At 33.8% G+C, this 20437-nt stretch overlaps 2 protein-coding genes and 4 non-coding genes across 7 annotated transcripts in view; 5 read left to right on the forward strand and 1 right to left on the reverse strand.

The window, feature by feature from the left end:
* LOC124355552 overlaps positions 1 to 20079 on the forward strand; it is a 94423-nt gene extending 74344 nt beyond the window's left edge. Inside the window, exons 3-4 of the mRNA XM_046806716.1 lie at positions 17507 to 17605; positions 19330 to 20079. Coding sequence (XP_046662672.1) covers positions 17507 to 17605; positions 19330 to 20079 — 849 coding nt within the window. The remainder of the gene's footprint in view (positions 1 to 17506; positions 17606 to 19329) is intronic.
* The window catches only part of LOC124353660 (UDP-glycosyltransferase UGT5-like), a 146563-nt gene that overhangs the window by 83689 nt on the left and 42437 nt on the right, over positions 1 to 20437 (forward strand). Inside the window, exon 1 of one of the 2 annotated variants that reach the window (XM_046803607.1) lies at positions 20036 to 20056. The exons of the other annotated variant lie outside the window; for it this stretch is intronic. The gene's annotated coding sequence lies outside the window, so the exon portion shown is untranslated. Of the gene's footprint in view, positions 1 to 20035; positions 20057 to 20437 lie in introns of those variants that run through there. 2 annotated transcript variants of the gene reach the window in all.
* Positions 731 to 801, reverse strand: Trnag-gcc. The gene has a single exon. It is a non-coding gene; the product is annotated as a tRNA-Gly (tRNA).
* On the forward strand, positions 2786 to 2856 carry Trnag-gcc. The gene has a single exon. It is a non-coding gene; the product is annotated as a tRNA-Gly (tRNA).
* Positions 5539 to 5609, forward strand: Trnag-gcc. Its single transcript has one exon. It is a non-coding gene; the product is annotated as a tRNA-Gly (tRNA).
* On the forward strand, positions 15166 to 15236 carry Trnag-gcc. Its single transcript has one exon. It is a non-coding gene; the product is annotated as a tRNA-Gly (tRNA).

Genomic DNA, 20437 nt, shown 5'->3' on the forward strand with positions numbered 1-20437 from the left:
AGAAACATTGGTTTACATTTAAAATTTAGAAAATTGTTATTGTAAAGTGCTTGATCATTAGTGTAATGCAGGTTGCATAGAAGACGTCATTGCCTAATTTCAAATTTAGATTGCACCAATGATCAATAAACTATCTAATGCAATGAAAATACTATTAAACGCTATTATGAAAACAACCTCATTGTAAAAATCCGTGAATTTTCGCACATAAGGTAATCTAATTTCGTTAGATCGAAGGTAAATGAAAAGAGCGGAAAGATGACGCTTTATGATCGAAATTGGTTTTCGTTGATACATTTTCTTGAAAGCACACTCCTCAATAATACTGGAAATATCTTACACAGCAAATTAATTTTAACAGACCGAATTTGATTCTTTATAACCTAATTAGTTTATCGAGATTCATCCATATAAATTAATTGTTCTGAATAACACCTAGCAAAAACCACGACATATAGAGGCAGGAAATATGGTACATACCTTCATATTATATATATATATATATATATATTATATATATATATATATATATATATGTATGTTATATATACTATACATATATGTGTGTGTGTGTGAATTAATATTTTATATTACTACGTAGTTTCTTTTAATTCTATCTTTTTTATACAAATATTGTGCATTTATACTAAAATACAGTCACACTGTTGAACTTTACATCTAGTGGGATAATGTCTTTAAATATTAGCAAGATTAAAAAAAATTTAAATATTGCATCGGCCGGGAATCGAACCCGGGCCGCCCGCGTGGCAGGCGAGCATTCTACCACTGAACCACCGATGCTTGAGATCTATATTTTAGATTCATCTTCTTAATGTTTTTCTGTCTATTGCTGTGTTATTTACACATATTACTTTTTTCAAATGTTAATATAGAAATTATAGGCCATTTCCCTTGGTTCTTATGCCTTCTTAAAATGTTCCTTATCTAGATACTTAAGGTACAAACAGGGTGTACAAACTTCAAAATTCACGAGTTTAAACAAAGACTACTAAAATAACCAGTTTGTTCTTACCCTGACTGTTCAAAATGTTTCACGGCCTTTTCATGAATATTACAATTGTTAAAGAACTCTGGCTTCAAAAACTTTACAAAATTAAAATGAGACATTATTTAAAACTCTGCCTTTCTAAACAAATATTTACAAAATAACATGAAATATGTTTTATTTAAGTTATATTGTCGGGTGAGCTTAGGTTTTCAATAAAATCAGACACGGATAAAAATAATAACTTGAATATAATATATGGGGGTTAAGTTATAGATTAATCTTTCTACAAGTTAAACAAATTTACTTGTTTGTTTTTTTTATTTTTGAATAGCACTTTCATACATTTGTAATATATGCAATTGTAATTTCTATCTTCAATGACGATCGAACTAAAACAGTCGTTATTTAGGCCTATATATATATATATATATATATATATATATATGCGTTAGGTAGGTAGTTATTTAGGTTATATAGGTCGTTTGTATTGAGTTTTAAGTTTTCTACTTCCTTATCGAAGTGTATGTAACAAATGGAAGGTTAATGTCTGAACATTTTGAGTACATTGGTGTTTACTTCATGGGAGTATATCTTCCAACATTTGAATGCATCGAAAAATAAATGCTGGTGACTGAGAAGTATTTATAATTTTATTTTCTATCTGCAATATTAAGCATATATAAGGTCAAAAGGATGTTAAAGTAGACTATTCTGTAGAATTACACAATCACAATTCTTTATTGCCAGAAGACAAATACACAATTTGTATAGCAATCGTCATAACTCTATAACTATCGTGTAACTCTATAGATTTATCAATAAATTATGTTAATGTTTAAAATTATTTTATTTAAACAATTGTTGTACCAAGTAAAAAAAACAAGATCTACTTTTAAAATTAACAATGTCAACATAAGAATAGACATGTCAACACCCAGTGAGAGATGCCCGATCAAGTTGTATGTTCCATAAACTCGCTCACGCAATAAAACTCATTTAATATTAAATAACACTTAAGCAATCGTTTAAAATTCAAAGGGTTCGTCTGGTTCTTTATATTATTAGGAAGTTTGTTCAAAGATTTTACACCAACTTCAGATGGTAGGCTCTCGTAAGATTTTAGTCTATGTTGGGCAACTCTGAAATTTATAGAATAAGATTACACTCCAAATTAAAAAAAATATATGTAGCATGAATGTAACTAACATAATTGTATATACACGTATTTTATACTAGATATTTATTTTTGTATGTATGCTAAATATTAATTTTTGAATCTGGAGGGCCACCTTATTCTACAGTCCTTGTTTAAACTTGAGAACTTTGTGCATCTCTACATCCTGTTTTATAATAAGTATCTAGTATGAAGAAATGCTATAATAAATATGTCCTAGTGTTGATCCTTTAAATTAACACTTTTTAAATGCATAGATTGTTAAAAATACTGTTTACATAGAAATAAACATAACATAGCTATGGTGTGAAGGTTTGATTCAATTTGAATGTTGAGTTTAGCTCCAGTTCACCTTCCTCTTAGTGCAGCGTCTGGACGCTGTCTTAGACTTGACTCTGGGACTGGAGTCATGTTTGTCTGAAGAGATCCAAAGAAAGTCATCGACGAAGCTAGAAAAACTGCACTTAATTCAAAAAAATATAAGAAACCAAGGGAAATGGCCTATAATTTCTATATTAACATTTTAAAAGGGTCTTATGTGTTAACAACACACTTATAGATACAAAAACATTAAGAAGATGAATCTAATCATAGATTTACAAGCATCGGTGGTTCAGTGGTAGAATGCTCGCCTGCCACGCGGGCGGCCCGGGTTCGATTCCCGGCCGATGCACATGTTATTTTTTAAATTTTACTAAACTAAACACAATACCCTACTATGTATAAAGTGCAACAGTCCTAAGATTTTATACAAGATACAACATTTTGACGAAGAGTTAAATGAAACGATGTAGTAATAAAATATTTACGTACATAAATAGCCTACATGCGTAAAAAATGTAGGGTTATCCAAAGTTCTATCAGAATTTTCCGTACCTATGCCAGGGAAAACACAGCCGACCCTTTTTTTTAAGGTGGTATTCCAAGATTATCCAAGTATTCCTGAGATAAGCGATTATCGTTAGGAGATACCTTTTATCTCCGGAATCAATTTAATGTTATCAAATGGCTAACCTAAAATGCTTGGGGGATCCCTGAAACTGAAAACGAACAATCGATGAAATCAGTGACTATGCCGATTAATAAGGCGGGAATGTCCCTTGCGCACTAAAAGTTAGATTGTTTACGCTCACTGGATCCCTCGGCCTGCAACCTGGGAAAGAACTGCTGCTTGGTTGATTCAAATTACTGTAAAGGAACGCAATCCAATCCCGTGTATGTGTATGCACTTGTATTCTAAACGTGACTCGTTACACTCACTTTACCATTAGCTTTATCATTATTTAATTATTAAGTTTACTCAGACTTGAGATTAAATATTTTAAAATATCTGTCAAATATTAAACTCTGATTAAACTCTATTACTATTAAACTCTGATACTAAACAATAATCGTACGAAAATTATAATGTATTAACAACACAAATATTACACTAAACGTTTTAATGAATACGTTTAACAATATCATCCAAATATAACAAAACCAACTTTTGACTCTAATATATAATATATATATATATATTAGAGAAACGTTACAACATTTGAATGAATGAATATTTATTTTCCAATAATACAAATGCAAATAAGTATGTGTCTTACATTCAATTTTATTTTAAAACATAAAGAAAGTATTAATTATATATGGAAACAAAAATAAAAAGGCTAAATATATGTATATGTACTGGATACAGTTCCTGTAGGGAAATTAGGGTCTACATGGGCAAATAAACCTGTGCGTACACTCGAGCCACTAAAGTGCCGAAAATTAGAACGGTTTTTAGAATAAATAAAATTAATTGTAATACATTAAATGTAGAAAATTTAAAAACAAATAAATAAAAAAAAATAAAATAAAAAGAAACATACAATTTTCATTTTAACTGTTTTAGTGGACGATCTTTTTGTTAATGATGAAAACCTCTTTAAGCTAAAAAATAATAAAAATAAATAACATATTAAGAACAATAATTAAAAAGCAATATCAGTTGGATAAAGTTATTATCATCCAGGAGCAGCAGGATGTGCAATGCATGACGTAATGACAGAGGGGTGAGTGAGGGGAGCAAGGTTAGTATACTGTACTGTAACTTGCCCAGATAACAGTGAGTAACCGCTTTTGTGAAATGGAGGAAAGGATTCTCACAAGACAAGCACACTTCGCTGAAGGGGAAACAAATCAAAAAGATGGTATGCTATACAGTCTGCCGGTAATTCACTCCTAAAACTTCACTTGACCGTTCGTCAGAAACTTTTTCGTTTATCTCACACAATTTCTTCACATGCATCGCCATTTAAAAATTCTCCTAAAGATAATTACTTCTTGATGTGTATTGTCTACATTACTCTATAACTAATAAGTGGAAGTCGTATGTTGAGTCAAACAATTGTAATATCAAATTGTTCATTTCATAAAATTAATCGAAACGTTCGATGAAAACAACCGAATAACGAGTGTAGGCGGCTTATTAAAGTCCACCCAGGTGGGGTTCCGAAGTATAAAGCTTTATCATCAATTATTCATACATCGATCTTCGAAAAAATTTGTATTGTCCATTTCTTACCTCATTTCCTTGAACTGGCCTCGGAAATCATGGCTTCTAGTAGGAGTTCTTTAGAAACCCTTGGACAAAACACGTAGGAACGATTTGAGTGGGAAAATAATTACACTGTTTATTTATTTTTTGTACAACATTGCACTCATGAAGTGTCCAATTTAGTGCACTACGATGTTTTTAGTACACTACGATGTTTTAGTGCACTACGATGTTTTAGTGCACTAAGATGTTTTAGTGCACTACGATGTTTTAGTGCACTAAGATGTTTTAGTGCACTACGATGTTTTAGTGCACTAACGATGTTTTAGTGCACTAAGATGTTTTAGTGCACTACGATGTTTTAGTGCACTACGATGTTTTAGTGCACTACGATGTTTTAGTACACTACGATGTTTTAGTGCACTACGATGTTTTAGTGCACTACGATGTTTTAGTGCACTACGATGTTTTAGTGCACTACGATGTTTTAGTGCACTACGATGTTTTAGTGCACTACGATGTTTTAGACACGTTCTCTAAGCACGGTGGAGCAACCGTATACACATAACGCAGCTATGGCAGGAAGGGTTGATTCAATTTGCATGTCTAGTTTAGCTCCAGATCACCTTCGATTTATTACAGCGTCTGGTATCTGACGCTGTCTCAGAATTGACTCTGGGACTGAAGTCATGTTCGTATAAAGAGATCCAAAGAAAGTCCGACTAAGCTAAAAAAAAATCCTATAGTTTCTATATTAACATTGGAAAGAACACTTAGAGACAAAAAAACATTAAGAAGATGAAGCTAATCATTGATTTACAAGCATCGGTGGTTCAGTGGTAGAATGCTCGCCTGCCACGCGGGCGGCCCGGGTTCGATTCCCGGCCGATGCAAATTTTAATTTTTAGTTTTGCTAATATTAAAGGCAATATCCTATTAGATGAAAGTTCAACAGTATGCCTGTATTTTAGTATAAAGATACAATATTTTGATAAAAAGATGGAATCAAATGAAACGATGTAGTAATAAAATATTAATGCACATATACATACATATATGTATGTGTTACCCACAGATTTATCAGGACTTCTCCGCAGTATGCCAAAACATTACAGCCAATCACTTTCTTAAAAGTGTTATCCCAAGATTATCCAAGTATTCCTAACATAAGTGATTATCGTTAGGAGATACCTTTTATCTCCGGAATCAATTTCATGTTATCTAATGGCTAACCTAAAATGCTTGGGGGATCCCTGAAACTGAAGAACAAACCATCGATGAAATCAGTGACTATGCCGATTAATAATGGCGGGAATGTCCTCTGCGCACTAAAAGTTTTATTGTTTACACTCACTGGATCCCTCGGCCTGCATCCTGGGAAGGAACTGTTGCTTGTTGGATTCAAATTACTCCAAACGAACACAATCCAATTACGTGTATGCAATTGGATCCTAAACTTGACTCGTTACACTCACATTAGCATTGGCTTTATCATTATTTCATTATGAAATAATTCTAAGTTTACCTAGACTTGAGATTAAATATTTGAAAATAACCGTCAAATATTATAGAAACCGAAAAACCATTATCGTGTTGTGGGGGGGGGGGGGGTTAGCAAGCGGCCTACACTCGTTAGATGATTGTTATTATCGAATGATTTGATCGATATATTATCCAACTCCAATAATCATAATCGTACGAGAATTATAAAGCATTAACAACAAAAATAGTACATTAAAGGTTCTAATAAATACGTTTAATAATAACATAAAAATATATCAAAACCAACTTTTGAATAGATCTATATATCGGAGAAACGTTACAATATTTATAGCTCGCCCGGAAATTGGTGAGTAACCGCTTTTGTGAAATGGAGGCAAGGATTTTCACCAGACAAGCGCACTTCCCTGAGGTGTAAAAAATCACAAAGATGGTCTGCTATACAGTCTGCCGGTAATCCACTCCTCAATCTTCTCTTGACCGTTCCTCAGGAACTTTTTCGTTTATCTCACACAATTTCCTCATAAATTCTCCAAACATAAATTACTTCCTGTTGTTCACTGTTTACATTACACCACTATTGATAATTTGAAATAATATGTTGAGTTAAAAACATTTAGATATCTAATCCTTCATAAAAACAATTTCAACGTTCGAGGAAAACAACCGAATAATGAGCATAGGCCGCTTATTAAAATTTACCCAGGTGGGGTTCCGAAATATCAAGCTTTATCATCAATTAGTCTTACATGGATCTTCGAGAGAAGTTTTATTACCATTTCTTACTGTGTTTTGTTGCACTGGCCTCGGATATCACGGCTTCTAAGAGGAGTTCTTCGAAAACCCTTGGAAAAAAACTCGTAGGAACGATTTGAGTGCGAAAATAATCAAACTATGTAGTGAATGTCCCTTTTTGCTATTGTCATGAGATTGAAACTGGTAGTTGATAGTTCAGGAAGGTAAAGTCGGAGAGCAAGTATATTTGAAAAAAAAACTTATTGAGCACCTTAAAATACTTTGAACTCATTTGATAACTCAACCAATGGTTGTTTGAAATTAAATGGCAATCCATTCTGAAATACAGAAGAATCGTTTATTACTTTACAGTAAATGTCTATGGGGCAGATCACCAAGTTAGTGAACATTTCTTATTGACCACCGAGGAAGTCACATAATGTAAATGCATGAAAGTTTAGTATACGGATTTTTATCTCAAATTTATGACCAATTTATCTGTTAGTCAGAAAATCTTTGAGGCTCTAATTTATTGGTAACATCTATGCTCAACGTAGTGATAGTGGGAAGAGTTGATACAATGTGAATTTTAGCAGTTCCCCTTCCTCTTAGTGCAGCGTTAGGCATCTGACGCTGTCACAGACTTGACTCCTGGAATCTGGAGTCATGTTCGTCTGAAGAGACATTTAGACTAAAAAATATAGTGCAATCTAGGTGAAGAGGTATTCTCATTGTCTCATCAGGTGCAAAATTGAGTGCACTACGATGTTTTAGACACGATCTCTAAGCACGGTGGAGCAACCGAGTTGTATACACATAACGTAGCTATGGTTAGAAGGGTTGATTCAATGTGAATGTTGAGTTTTTATCTCTTCAAACGAAAATACCCTAAACAACAGGATTCAAGTTAGTGACAGCATCAGATTCCCGATGGTGTATTAAGAGGAGGGTGGACTGTAGCTAAAATTAACATTCACATTAACATCTATGGTTAAAATGCAAAATTTATGAAAACCGTTTATATGGGAGCACCTCTAGCTTAAGCGTAACCTTAGTTAAAGTTCATAAGCCTGTGCCTCCAATAGTTAGGGAGCCTACGTGGTTCAAAATGTTTTACAAAGATATCCGCTGTAACACCAATAAACTTTTGAACCTGCTTTGACGATATCTAGGGTCCAAACATTGCTAAGCTTCAAAATATTAGTATAGATTTCAATAGTGATTGATGGAAACAGTGCATGAATTTCCACTGTTTGAGTTTTACAATGATTCATAACAAACAGCTCAGGTAAAAATTGTGGTTCAAGTTGGCTAAATTTCATTCCGAAGTCTAATTAAATAATGTCGTAAAGAATTCCTTAAAACCCCATTAAACCGTACAATAAGAAAGCAGAAAATTTGTCTAATCTATTAAAAGGGTGTTAATATTTGCATTTAAATCTTAGTGCATATTTTATATAGTACGAAAGCAAGTAGCCATCAACAGAATACGCCAAAAACCTCTCTGTACTCAATGACGTAATTATCCATCAATAGGAACATCCTCGAACATCTGTACTTGGATAATGTAACAGGATTTCGGACATTTTCCATCGTTATATGTTACAAAAGGTATAAAACAATGTTTAGAGGACGGGAATATGTCCTCTTCCTCAGGTGAGGGAGGTATTAATACATACAAAACATGAGTACCTCCCCAACCTGACGAAGAGGATAGATTCCAATCCTCGAAACGTTGATTTTATACCTTTTGTAACATATAATGACGGCAAATGTCCGAAATTCTGTTATCCTTTCAAATCTTCCATCGTCAATAACAAACTTACACAAAGAATTAGATAATGTAGTACCCTAAAGTTAGGGACGGGATTTGGGCGAAATTTGGAGTGATTTCAGATTGATCATGTTTTCTAGCAAACCACAGTTAGGCACTCACTCAAAGATGGTCTCCCTTTCCCTGAAAAATTACATGTTCGGCCTCGATTCAAATGTGGTCATTGAACGAAATCTCTGTTCCCACAAAACTATCTCCTATCTGCACAATCCGATGAGTAATAGGCTTGCAGTAGTGGGCTCCAACTTTAAAGTGCTGTAATGTAAAATCTTTAAAATAATGTAATATCTTACTTGGACTGATTTAATAATGACTGTCTGAATTTCAGTAGAGTATGCGTTGTACGGGTTACCAGAGTGCTCTTTATTACCTTCCTATTAAGACTAAAATGAGTCAGAGCTCAGAAGTCAAGGGAAGAAAACCACAATGAGTACGCGTGAGAGAGTATAGACAAACAAAAACTATCGCCTTACTCCCTTTTGAAAATGAATTAATGTAAATTAACACTGTAACGTTTGCTTCTGTAAATTTTGGATTATATTTTTTACAGACGTTGGCAGCTATACCACTATTGTACTTTTTTGAAGATTTTAACAATTCAAGATCAGAATATTGACTTAAGCTCCAGTTCACCTTCCTCCAAGTGTTTTTTTTATCAGAATTATTACCACATCCAATAGCAGATATGAAGTGAGCCGCTTGACACTGAACAGCGGCAAACCCGATGTTGTTCAGTCCATCTCGAGTGTTTGTTTATAAATTCCAAGTAACATTTCAAGAATTTAACTATCTTGAATTAGTGGAAGCCAAAAGTGTTATATTTAGCAGTAAGTAGATCTGCTAACGAGATAACAGTTAAGGCCGGGACACACATACTCGCACCGCGCCCGACACGTGAGTCGGCCGTGTGTTGGCCGTCATACGGTGAAAGAATTGCAGCACAGTTTTCAACCTGCAAGTCCACACATGTCCGCACCGACACCAAGACCGTCGTGGCCGCACCGTCGCACCGTCACCGATATGTGGAGTTTGAATTTTGACGGGCACGGTGCGGTCTACGAGCGGTATCATATGTTGGTTACTGTTGCGTTCTTCTTTTTTAAAAACTATTTAAGTAGTCTAAACGTTGAATTATCTATTTTATTGAATTATTTAGTATAGCCTACTAACTCTACATCCTGTGTTCGCGTACAAAATTATATTTATTGATAAAAGTATTAAATTTTTTACCTTAGAGTAAACTAGTCATATTTTCTTATTGTGCTAAAATTACAACAAATTTGAAAACCATGTTGCACATTAAGTGATTTTAAACAACTAAATTCGAATTATGTAAAATCTATAAAAAGTTTTCATTAATTAATAAATAACAAGCATGTAATTATTTGCACAAAATTCTATTTATCTTTGATGTATTGAAGTTACTTGATAAATTTATTCCGGTATTATTTATGGGTTATATTTAGAATGTTTCTATGATATTTTTATTTTTTATTCTTTTCACTGTATTAAAGTAAAAATACAAATATTTTACAATATTTTCAAACAAGAAAAACCCATGATCTCCAGTATATATTTTACAAAAATATTTTCTATGTTTTACAAATTATTATAAAAAGGCTTGCTCTACATGGCAAACTCTCTGGGCTCACACTATAGCTCTTGGGTTTAATACAAAAAATACCAAATATACTGTTTATAATGTATTTGACGGAAATTCACTGCAATGAAAACACAATGAAAAAGAATTATAGGGATAAAAAATATAACCAAGATAATGTTACTTCCAAATTTTACATACTAGCTGATTGTACCAAGCTTTACTGCAACATTATAATGTTTCATTCACCACAGCGATTAATAAAAATAACAACAATAAAATTAACATTCTTCATTTCAAGCAATACTTAATCTTCTGAATATTTTTTAAAGTATCTGTCACTTCGAAATCCAAAAGAAACATGCTCTAGTACAGTGAGATTGTTGCGCTCGGACAGCGTACGAACATGTGTGGTCTCGCGGTAACCGAGCCGAGCCCGCACCAACACTCGGCCGACTCACGTGTCGGCACGGTGCGGTTATGTGTGTCCCCGACCTTAATTCTGCATGACATTGTCATGAATGACGGTAACCTTTAATACCTAACTTAAATTTTTAATAGAATGCAGCAACTGTAAACTAAAACAATGAAACCAAGTGGTTTAACTAAGTTTAATAACATGTTTTACTTTTACTTGACTGCAGATGATGTGAAAACGTGACAAAAATTTTACAGGCCGATTTTAACTGTCTCAATGCATGTGAATTGTAAAGACCAGTACAATTGAAGAGTTGTAGGGATGTGGTTAGTGTACGAACTAAAAAGTAAGGAAGTTTTGAATCACTATCATTGTATTTTTCTCTGTTCGTTTACCTATTCAAATTCGGTCGGATCCAACCATATGTGAGCTCGTGCATAATTTAGAATATTATACTAACGAATGTCTTAGTTAGAATATGTATCGCACTCTCACCAAGAAAACAGCCCAACCAAAACTAAAACTGCAACATCCTAATTCACATAAAAATCCTAAGGTGGGAAGGGATGATGTAATATAAATGTTGGGGGTCTTTTTCGTTTAACCCTGGAACTGGCCATCATTTTTCCCAAAATGGCAGGCACTTTTTGGTGATTTTGTAAGGGTTTTGTATTTTAATCACTGCTCATCTATTTTTTAAGATACAAACATTTTAAAAACATCGATGTCTTTAGAAATAAATGCACTTTCCCAAAAAAATATTAAAGGTTGAATCATTTAATTTATTTTTATTTTTTTTACAGATTAACGTAAAAATATTAGTAAAGAATAAATTTTTCTCAAAATGTATAGCACCCACTCAGGTAATATGAAAGTTTTTAGAATAATTCTAAAATATACAAAAGTTTGCTTATATACCTCAATTACAGATTACAAAAAAAATATTTAGGTAAAAGAAGTTTATTGGTACTTTTGGATAATATATCTATAAAAACTACAAAATCTGAAAAAAAGTTTGTATAGCACTATTATGTATACCATTGTGACATTTTGGAATCTATTGGATGAACAAATATTTTTTTCTAAGAGATAAATATATGTAGAAGAGAAAAATATGATATTTATAGAAGTTTACATTGTATAAGATATTTTTATATGGCAACAAACTTTTTTTTATTTTTACAAAAGTCAAAATTGTGAAATAAATGCTTAACCTTTTTAGTTAACATTTTACTTTTTATCCAAATATTATTTATAAAGATAGTGCGTTTATTGAAGTTTACAAAAATGTACAACAATGTATTTTTATCTCTATTATTTTGTTTGTTAAAAAAATAGAACAAGCAATAGTCATAGAAATAAAACGCTAATACCTTCAGAAAAATTAAAAAAAAACTTTTTTACTTTTATAATAAATACCTTTGCATAAATTTAAATCAAAATGTAATTTTAATTAAAATTAAATTGTCTACAAAATAATAAAACACTGAACCTACGTGAACATAGGCTTATTTTCAGTTTCACAAAAATCCAACCTATTCGCTAAAACTTAACCTAACATCTACATTTTTCACTTCACTAATTAAAAAAAACAATAAACAAACTTTTATTTATACATACTAAATAACGAAAAGTCTAAAATATCCAAATAAATAGCAAGCAATATACTAATACCGGCAATGGCGTAATAACAACAAAGAAATCAACACGGCAACCATGCGATGCGTTGTTCTTCTCTACTGGCTGAGTCGGTGATTGCGCAACAGAACAAAAATAAAATACTAGTTCATAGTCTTCGTTGTCTGTTGCTTAGAGCAATTCTTCTTCTTTGTTTTGATATAATTTTCACTATTTCCAGACAACGATAAAGTAACAAAAATAAAAAAATTTAATGAAGCTATTTTCGACGCATTAGGCATTTTGGGATTTTACAAAACACGAGCTTTTCAAACGCTTATTTTATAAACATTTATTTTCCTACTGGCTATTGAAAAGATGTTTCTGAAAGCCAAGAATACACTGTTTTCAATGACGACACTTACGATCGTGTAGAACGTAAACTCACGATGGGGGATTTTTACAAACATACGGTAATTTTAGCGTGTTCGGAAATTACGCAAACAAATGGCAATCGGAAATGTAAACATCCAAGTTTAGAATTTTATAATGAAAGATTTAACTTAACTATAGAGCGTTTTATGATATAATATGAAACCTTGAATCTTTATCTTTAGATTTACGTATGTTTTACTTCAAACTAAGTAAAAATAGACTTGCTGTGAGAGATCATATTACGACATAGTTAATGCGTCGAAAATAGCTTAGTGCCATTTTGAACCTGTAGTTAATGCGTCGATAATCGCTTAAAGCCAGTTGCAGGGTTAAGGGCCAGCACAAAAGACCCTAGCTTGCCTATTCAAAACTCAGATCACGCGATGCTTGCCCGCTGTGCAGCGCTTTCCGTTGCTTGCTCTTTTAGAAAAAAAAAAAAAAAAAAATAACTTCAGCTTGCAAAGTCCAAGCCCAGATCAACTCACCACGCTTTATTGAACCCAAAACTCAGACAGAACTAACGCAGGTTTCATTACGGGCAAAAGATAAGCGGCGCGCGTTTATCACTGATAAGATAAGACGAGTTTATACTAGAAATAGTACCTGGACTACTGCCCTACGAACTAATAACACAAAAAAAAACGATTAAATGCACTGTCAGTCAAGTATAGTATGTTTGTAAGGTGCTGGCCCTTAAACGAAAAAGACCCAAATGTTGTTTAGCTCCAGTTCACCTTCCTCTTAGTGCAGCGTCTGAAATCTGACGCTGTCACAGACATGACTCCTGGAATCTGGTGTCATGTTCGTCTGAAGAGATGAGAAAAAAAATCACTGACGAAGAAGTTCAAAACGAAATATTTGCACCGTTTCGACATCACACAAACCTAGACGACATACATGTAATGTAGAGGAATAGGTGTTCTCATTGACTCATCAGGTGTGTGGTTGAGCGTACTACGATACTTCAGACATAGTCCCAAATCATGGCGGAGCAACGAGTTTTTGTACACATTTAGACTTTCCAACTTTTTAAGGGAGCGAAACTCAAGGTCGTATTGAATCAACCTTTCCTACGCGTTAATTCAAGATCGTTTCAAATAGCACTCATAAGACAAGGGTAAATTTCAAATTCCAAGGATTCACCGTAGCATAAGAATCAAGCTTAAGAATCAAATCACTAAATCATTTCTTATGTTACATATTTGAAGAAGGCGTTATAAACCAATAGTCCAGGAGAAATAGCAGTTAAAAATGGTCAAATTAATAAATGTTTTCTTACAGCAAACTAATGGCACAATTTAATCAAATACATCATAAATAAATAAAAAAAAACAGTCCGAACCAAAATCGTCTATTAGGGGGTATAGGAGGGGTGGTTTTTAGGGGTGAAAATGGTTTTTTGCAATTTGTGACTAAACAATGCATCCCATTGAAAAAAGTCAAATGAAAAAGTTGTTGGAAATAATAAAAAAAATCTACAACTTATGTAGTCATCATTTTTTCCCTAACCTCAAAAATTTCCAAAAAAAATCCAAAAACCCGGTTTTTTTGGTTTTTAATTATTTTATTTTACAAAAATGGTTCGATTGAGCTGAAAGTTTGATCAATTATACTTTGTGCTATTCCTAAAATACTATAGTTTTTTCAGTACGAAATATTCAGCCGTTATCATAAAATTTCACTTGAAAAATAAATTTTGATAATTTTCAATCACCATTTTGAAACATTTTTTTATATAAAAAAGTTTTTTTAAGGCTCATATTTTTCGTTTTTTTTGTCTATTTTGAAGAAATGAAATAAAAAATATGTAGTTTAATTGAAAAAACCGCAGAAAAATTGAAAATAAACAAAATATTGACATTTTTCATTATACATTGTATTATTTACGTGGAAAAATTGTTATTATTTTTTTAAATTATAATTTTTTTAGGGAAAAAATGATGACTATATAAGTTGTAGATTTTTTTATTTCCAACAACTTTTTCATTTGATATTTTTCAATAGGATGCATTGTTTAGTCACAAATTGCAAAAAACCATTTTCACCCTAAAAACCACCCCTCCTATACCCCTAATAGACAATTTTGGTTCAGAATGTTTTTTTTTTTAAATTTATTTATAATGTATTTGACTAAATTGTGGCATTAGTTTGCTGTAAGAAAACATTTATTTTTTCAATCAGGTAACACGACTGGACTACAAGGGAAATGGCCTATAATTTCTATATTAACATTTTGCTAAAGATAATATGTGTAAATAACATGGACACAAAAACATTATCTAAAATCAGAATCTATTTATCTGAACACAAGCATCGGTGGTTCAGTGGTAGAATGCTCGCCTGCCACGCGGGCGGCCCGGGTTCGATTCCCGGCCGATGCAATAATTTATTTTTTTAAATTTTACTAATATTAAAGACATCTTCCTATTACGTGTAAAATTCAACAGTATGACACAATATTGTGATAAAGAGATGGAATCCAATGAAACGATGAAGTATTAAAATAATAATGCACATATACATACATACATAGGTATATATATATATATATATATATATATATATATATATATATATGTGTGTGTGTGTGTGTGTGTGTGTGTGTGTGTGTGTTACTCACAGATTTATCAGTTCATTTTTAAATGATATAAGTATTAAAATACTTTATTAATTCAAAATATATTAAAGTTGAGGTATTTTTTTAATTAAGACACACAATATTGCCAAAAGACAACAAATAAAACACTGGTGTATGTTTTATGTAGATGCTTCCGTATAAACGCTTTTTAACACTTCCATTTCAAACTAGAAACTGGTATTACATTGAGTCCTCATACTCTATCCAATAGAAAAAATTTGTAATGTTCAGAGCCAAAATATTAGTACATGTTTTCATATAAAAACTGGATGCTAAACCAACATACATGGTCTGGAATTTATGTTATGTTGTGTCTTAAAGTGGCCAATAAGAAAGGTTCATTTATCACCTTAGAGATAAAAATAGCAACAAAAACGATAACAAAAATAACAACTGTGTCGATAAATTTAAAATTATTCCATAAAAACGTCAGGTACTGTTTTATAAATTAGTTGTCACATACCCATACACGCATTCACCATTTCTCTGTCATTCCCATCTCATTCCTCACTCATTATCATTACCTTACACACCAGAACTTGAGGAGATTGATCCAGTGAATTTGAACTTCATCCCAGCGGCTTATCATAAAGTCTTCAACAGAGTAAAACATCTTTGACTCCAAAATGTATCTCAATCAAGCTTGGTATTTGTTTGGATTATCCAGTGGTTTGATCTCATCATCGAGCCATTACCAACCTTATTATCAGCTTATTACCAACCTCAGACGGCAAACGTTTGAATGTGATAATTCTGTGTTGCCGCATGCGGAAGTTGTCCAGTCCTTTAGTCTTCTATTGATGAACATCCCTGTCCTGGACCAAGTCATATTTGTATCGGCAGTACATTATGGCAGCAATCCCAGCTCCGTGAAGGCATTTTGCTGCAGTTTTGAAACAATTTTGACATTTTTCTTTTGGCTTTTAAATATCCGTTTAAATTTTTTATTTAGATGAGCTACCCCAAATCCCTAATCCGTATGCCAAATGAGGGCATACAAGGCCAAAATATACCGTTCTTAATACATCCAAAGAACAGAATTTGGAAATGCTTCGTAAAATAAAAATGCCTGAAGAAACCTCTGGACATATATTTGTGACAAGGTCGTATTAGGTCAGCCCTCGATCAACGTTCATCCCAATTTGGAGGAATTTGGAGGAATGAGTGCCCTCAAGGAGGACGTCACGCGCCATAGTGGCAGTGTGATCATTATGATCTTTTGACCGAACACAGAAATTAATCAGTTTGATTAGTTTGATTGGTACTGTTTACCCTTACTGATTTACTAAATTCATGAATTCAGCTCCAGAAAGGACATGATTTCTAATTCTTGTTTTGATTAGGCTCTAATGCAAAGAGTTTTGACGTCCTCATACTGAGCCATATTTCCTGTCAGGAACGATGAGTTCAGTATGCTGAAGTACACAAGAGACAGGGTTGGTCCGAAGATAGATGTCTGTGGGATGCGATAATCCGGTTTTACTTTTTCTGGCAAAGAGTTCGCAACACGCACACACAAGCTTCTGTCACTAAGTAAGAAAAGAGCAATTAGAGCGGCAGTCTTGGAAGACCACATGTCGTTAACTGGTTCAACAATGAGTTGTGATGCTTTGTCGAATGCTTCTGATACTTTTAAATGCTTTGGATGGGTTAATAAATTATGCTTAACACACGTTTTCCACCTCTCCAGTCCATTGACATATGTTTCTGTTAGATTTTTGAAAGCATTGTTCCTTTCAATTTTAAAATAGAAGTGTTCAGAGCAAAGAGTTTCAAAATTATTAAGGAATCCTTTCATTTATGACCGGAAGAATTTATAAGGGACTTTAGTTGCCTGCAAGGCTGATAGTCCTCTTAGAAAATGGATTTTACTCATCGTTTTCAGGAGGGAAGGAAATATGCCTTGTGAAAAGGACAGTTTATCACATTTGTGAGTGGAGAAAAAAATTTACAAAGCAACGTTTGATCGGCTACACAGAAATTTCGTTATTGACATAAGATTTTTGGTTTCAGTCTCTAAATAAGACGTGCCACCTCCTCACTCACAGGGACAGTGGCAAGGATGAGAACTGTCTCATCAATGACACTTCGCCACAGTTTGGTCTTTTGAAGGTTGGGTCACGTGAAGCAACTGACGAGAAGAGTGTTAAATTCAGTTGCTTTTATATATGAATGAGTAAAAAGTAATGGATTGCTAGTAAATAATAAAAAGCCGTAGTTACAGAGTTGGAGTTGGTGCAATTTGTATCCACGAAGCAGTGATCATCTTCCCAGGCAATAGGCCGAAGAATCCAATGAGCGAAAACAAGCTACTAATTTTTAGCGCGCAAGGGACGTTCCTGCCATTACACTACGAAAATTTACTACTATACCACGTTTTGTGTAGGGAATGTCTCGGAGTTCTTCGAAAGCTCGTTCTTCAGCTTCAGGCGCCCTCCTGGTCCAATAATAAGTAATAAGTTCCTCATCGTGCAAAGAAAAACTCTTTTTATTTTAGAGTCAAAAGATCACAGTACAGCCTTACGTTTACATATCCACCAGTGTTGATAACTCTTGACAGAAAGGCCCTAGACTTGATACTTGGTACTTAACTTCCTCATGGTCCAAGGAAGAACGCTTTTTATTTTGGAATCAAAAGACTTTATCTAAACTTTTATCTTTATCTTAATCTAGGACTTAATGCACACTCATCTGGTTAAGGGCGTGAACTCCTCTTTGACCAATTCTTCATATTTCGCGACAATAGCCATACTCTAAAGTACTGAATGAGTCTCTCGGAAGTGTTTAGCAACAATAAGTGTCAACTAAATCAAATGTTAATAAAATATTTGTATTTTAGAAAATACCACGCATGCTCTCTAGTCCAGTCCAGTTTATAGCCGAAATGAGTGTATATGTCTACATCTCAATATATAAAGTAAGTTTTTTTTTTTAAATTTTAACCCACTATTGCACTAAGAGTAAATTGAATATGCTCAAATTCGAGACCTATCTATCCACATCTTTATAGAATCGATGTATTAAATTATTAATTATGTATTAAATTTAAACAGAACCACGTACTTACTATAAAATGTATTTTCTTTTCTTCAATCCAAACCTACAATAATAAGGCAACTTTATAGATCATTTCGAAAAGTCCATTTATTTGCTCAATTTTACTATTGCTCCTGCCTAGAGCAAAACCTTTTCCATCATACACTCGGGAAGGCATGTTGCTTTATTGTACTTAGTCCGCAACAAAAGTATTCAAGTAATGTCTTTGCAGGTGCTAATATTCCACAAGCAAGATCCTGAAAAGGATTGTGACGTTGTTTCGACTCCGATTCTACATTCTGACCTAGCTCATTCAGTGTGAAGATATGTGTATAAGACATGAAAATAATGGATGAAACTGATGATCATGGCAAGTTTATCTTTTATGGTAATCTTGGAAAATTATGTCGCCAAACACTTGGAGAGAGAGAGAAAATCCACTTCCATTTCTTGATCGTCTACAAGAACGTAGGAAGGAAAAAAGTTTGGGGGTCCATACAACTGATATTTCCTCGTAGTGGACAGAGAGTAAGGCCCGATTTTGTTCCTTAAAAATTTCTTGATCCGTGTCTTTTTTGAGAACAACTTTTCAGCAGTATGTGTCAGTAATACTGAATTATTTAAGAAATAATAATTGTTTACTAAAAATTAATTGAAAAAAAAAATTAAATTTGGGGGGCTCCGGACTCCTTGGACCCCCTCGTTAGCTACGTCTTTGATCTTCATCCTCCATGATATCAGACCTTGTTGCCTCCTAATATAGGACTTAGGGCACACTCATCTGGTTAAGGGCATAACAGCCACTAGGTGACCACTTCCAAGTCAGTGATGAAGTAATCAATCATCAAATCAACGACACTGAGACCAGAGCCTGTCCTAGCGTGGGCAACATTCAAGGATCGCCTAGTCGGGGTGACCACTTCCAAGTCAGTGATGAGGCAACCAATCATCCAGTCAGTGACACTGAGACCAGAGCCTGTCCTCTCGTGGGCAACATTCAAGGATCGCCTAGTCGGGGTGACCACTTCCAAGTCAGTGATGAGGCAACCAATCATCCAGTCAGTGACACTGAGACCAGAGCCTGTCCTCTCGTGGGCAACATTCAAGGATCGCCTGGTCGGGGTGACCACTTCCAAGTCAGTGATGAGGCAACCAATCATCCAATCAGTAACACTGAGACCAGAGCCTGTCCTCTCGTGGGTAACATTCAAGGATCGCCTAGTCGGGGTGACCACTTCCAAGTCAGTGATGAGGCAACCAATCATCCAATCAGTGACACTGAGACCAGAGCCTGTCCTCTCGTGGGCAACATTCAAGGATCGCCTAGTCGGGGTGACCACTTCCAAGTCAGTGATGAGACAACCAATCATCCAGTCAGTGACACTGAGACCAGAGCCTGTCCTCTCGTGGGCAACATTCAAGGATCGCCTAGTCGGGGTGACCACTTCCAAGTCAGTGATGAGGCAACCAATCATCCAATCAGTGACACTGAGACCAGAGCCTGTCCTCTCGTGGGCAACATTGCGCGTGAGTTTAGACTATTTACTTGAGTAATTATACGGTTTAGTACAGCTCTTTTGCGTCATACGAAATTTGAAAAAGATTAAATTACATTAAAACTTTATGTACATATTTATGAGTATTTCACAGTTCTACGAAAGAATTGAAGAGTGCTATAGATTAGAATTGAGAACCTGGTTCTTATGATTGTAGTTTAATTTTACATGAAATCAATATTAAACGTTTATGAAAGAACACAATTTATATATGAGGTTTAACTAATTATCGTCAATGTTAAGAGTTATAAATAACAGTAAATATTTTAATTGATCTCACTAGATTCAAAAATAAACTTCACTTTTTGGACCAAAAATTTAAATTTTTACAGTAAATAATCATTTAAAATTT

Source organism: Homalodisca vitripennis, chromosome 2 (genome assembly GCF_021130785.1).
Source record: "Homalodisca vitripennis isolate AUS2020 chromosome 2, UT_GWSS_2.1, whole genome shotgun sequence".
NCBI lineage: Eukaryota > Metazoa > Arthropoda > Insecta > Hemiptera > Cicadellidae > Homalodisca > Homalodisca vitripennis.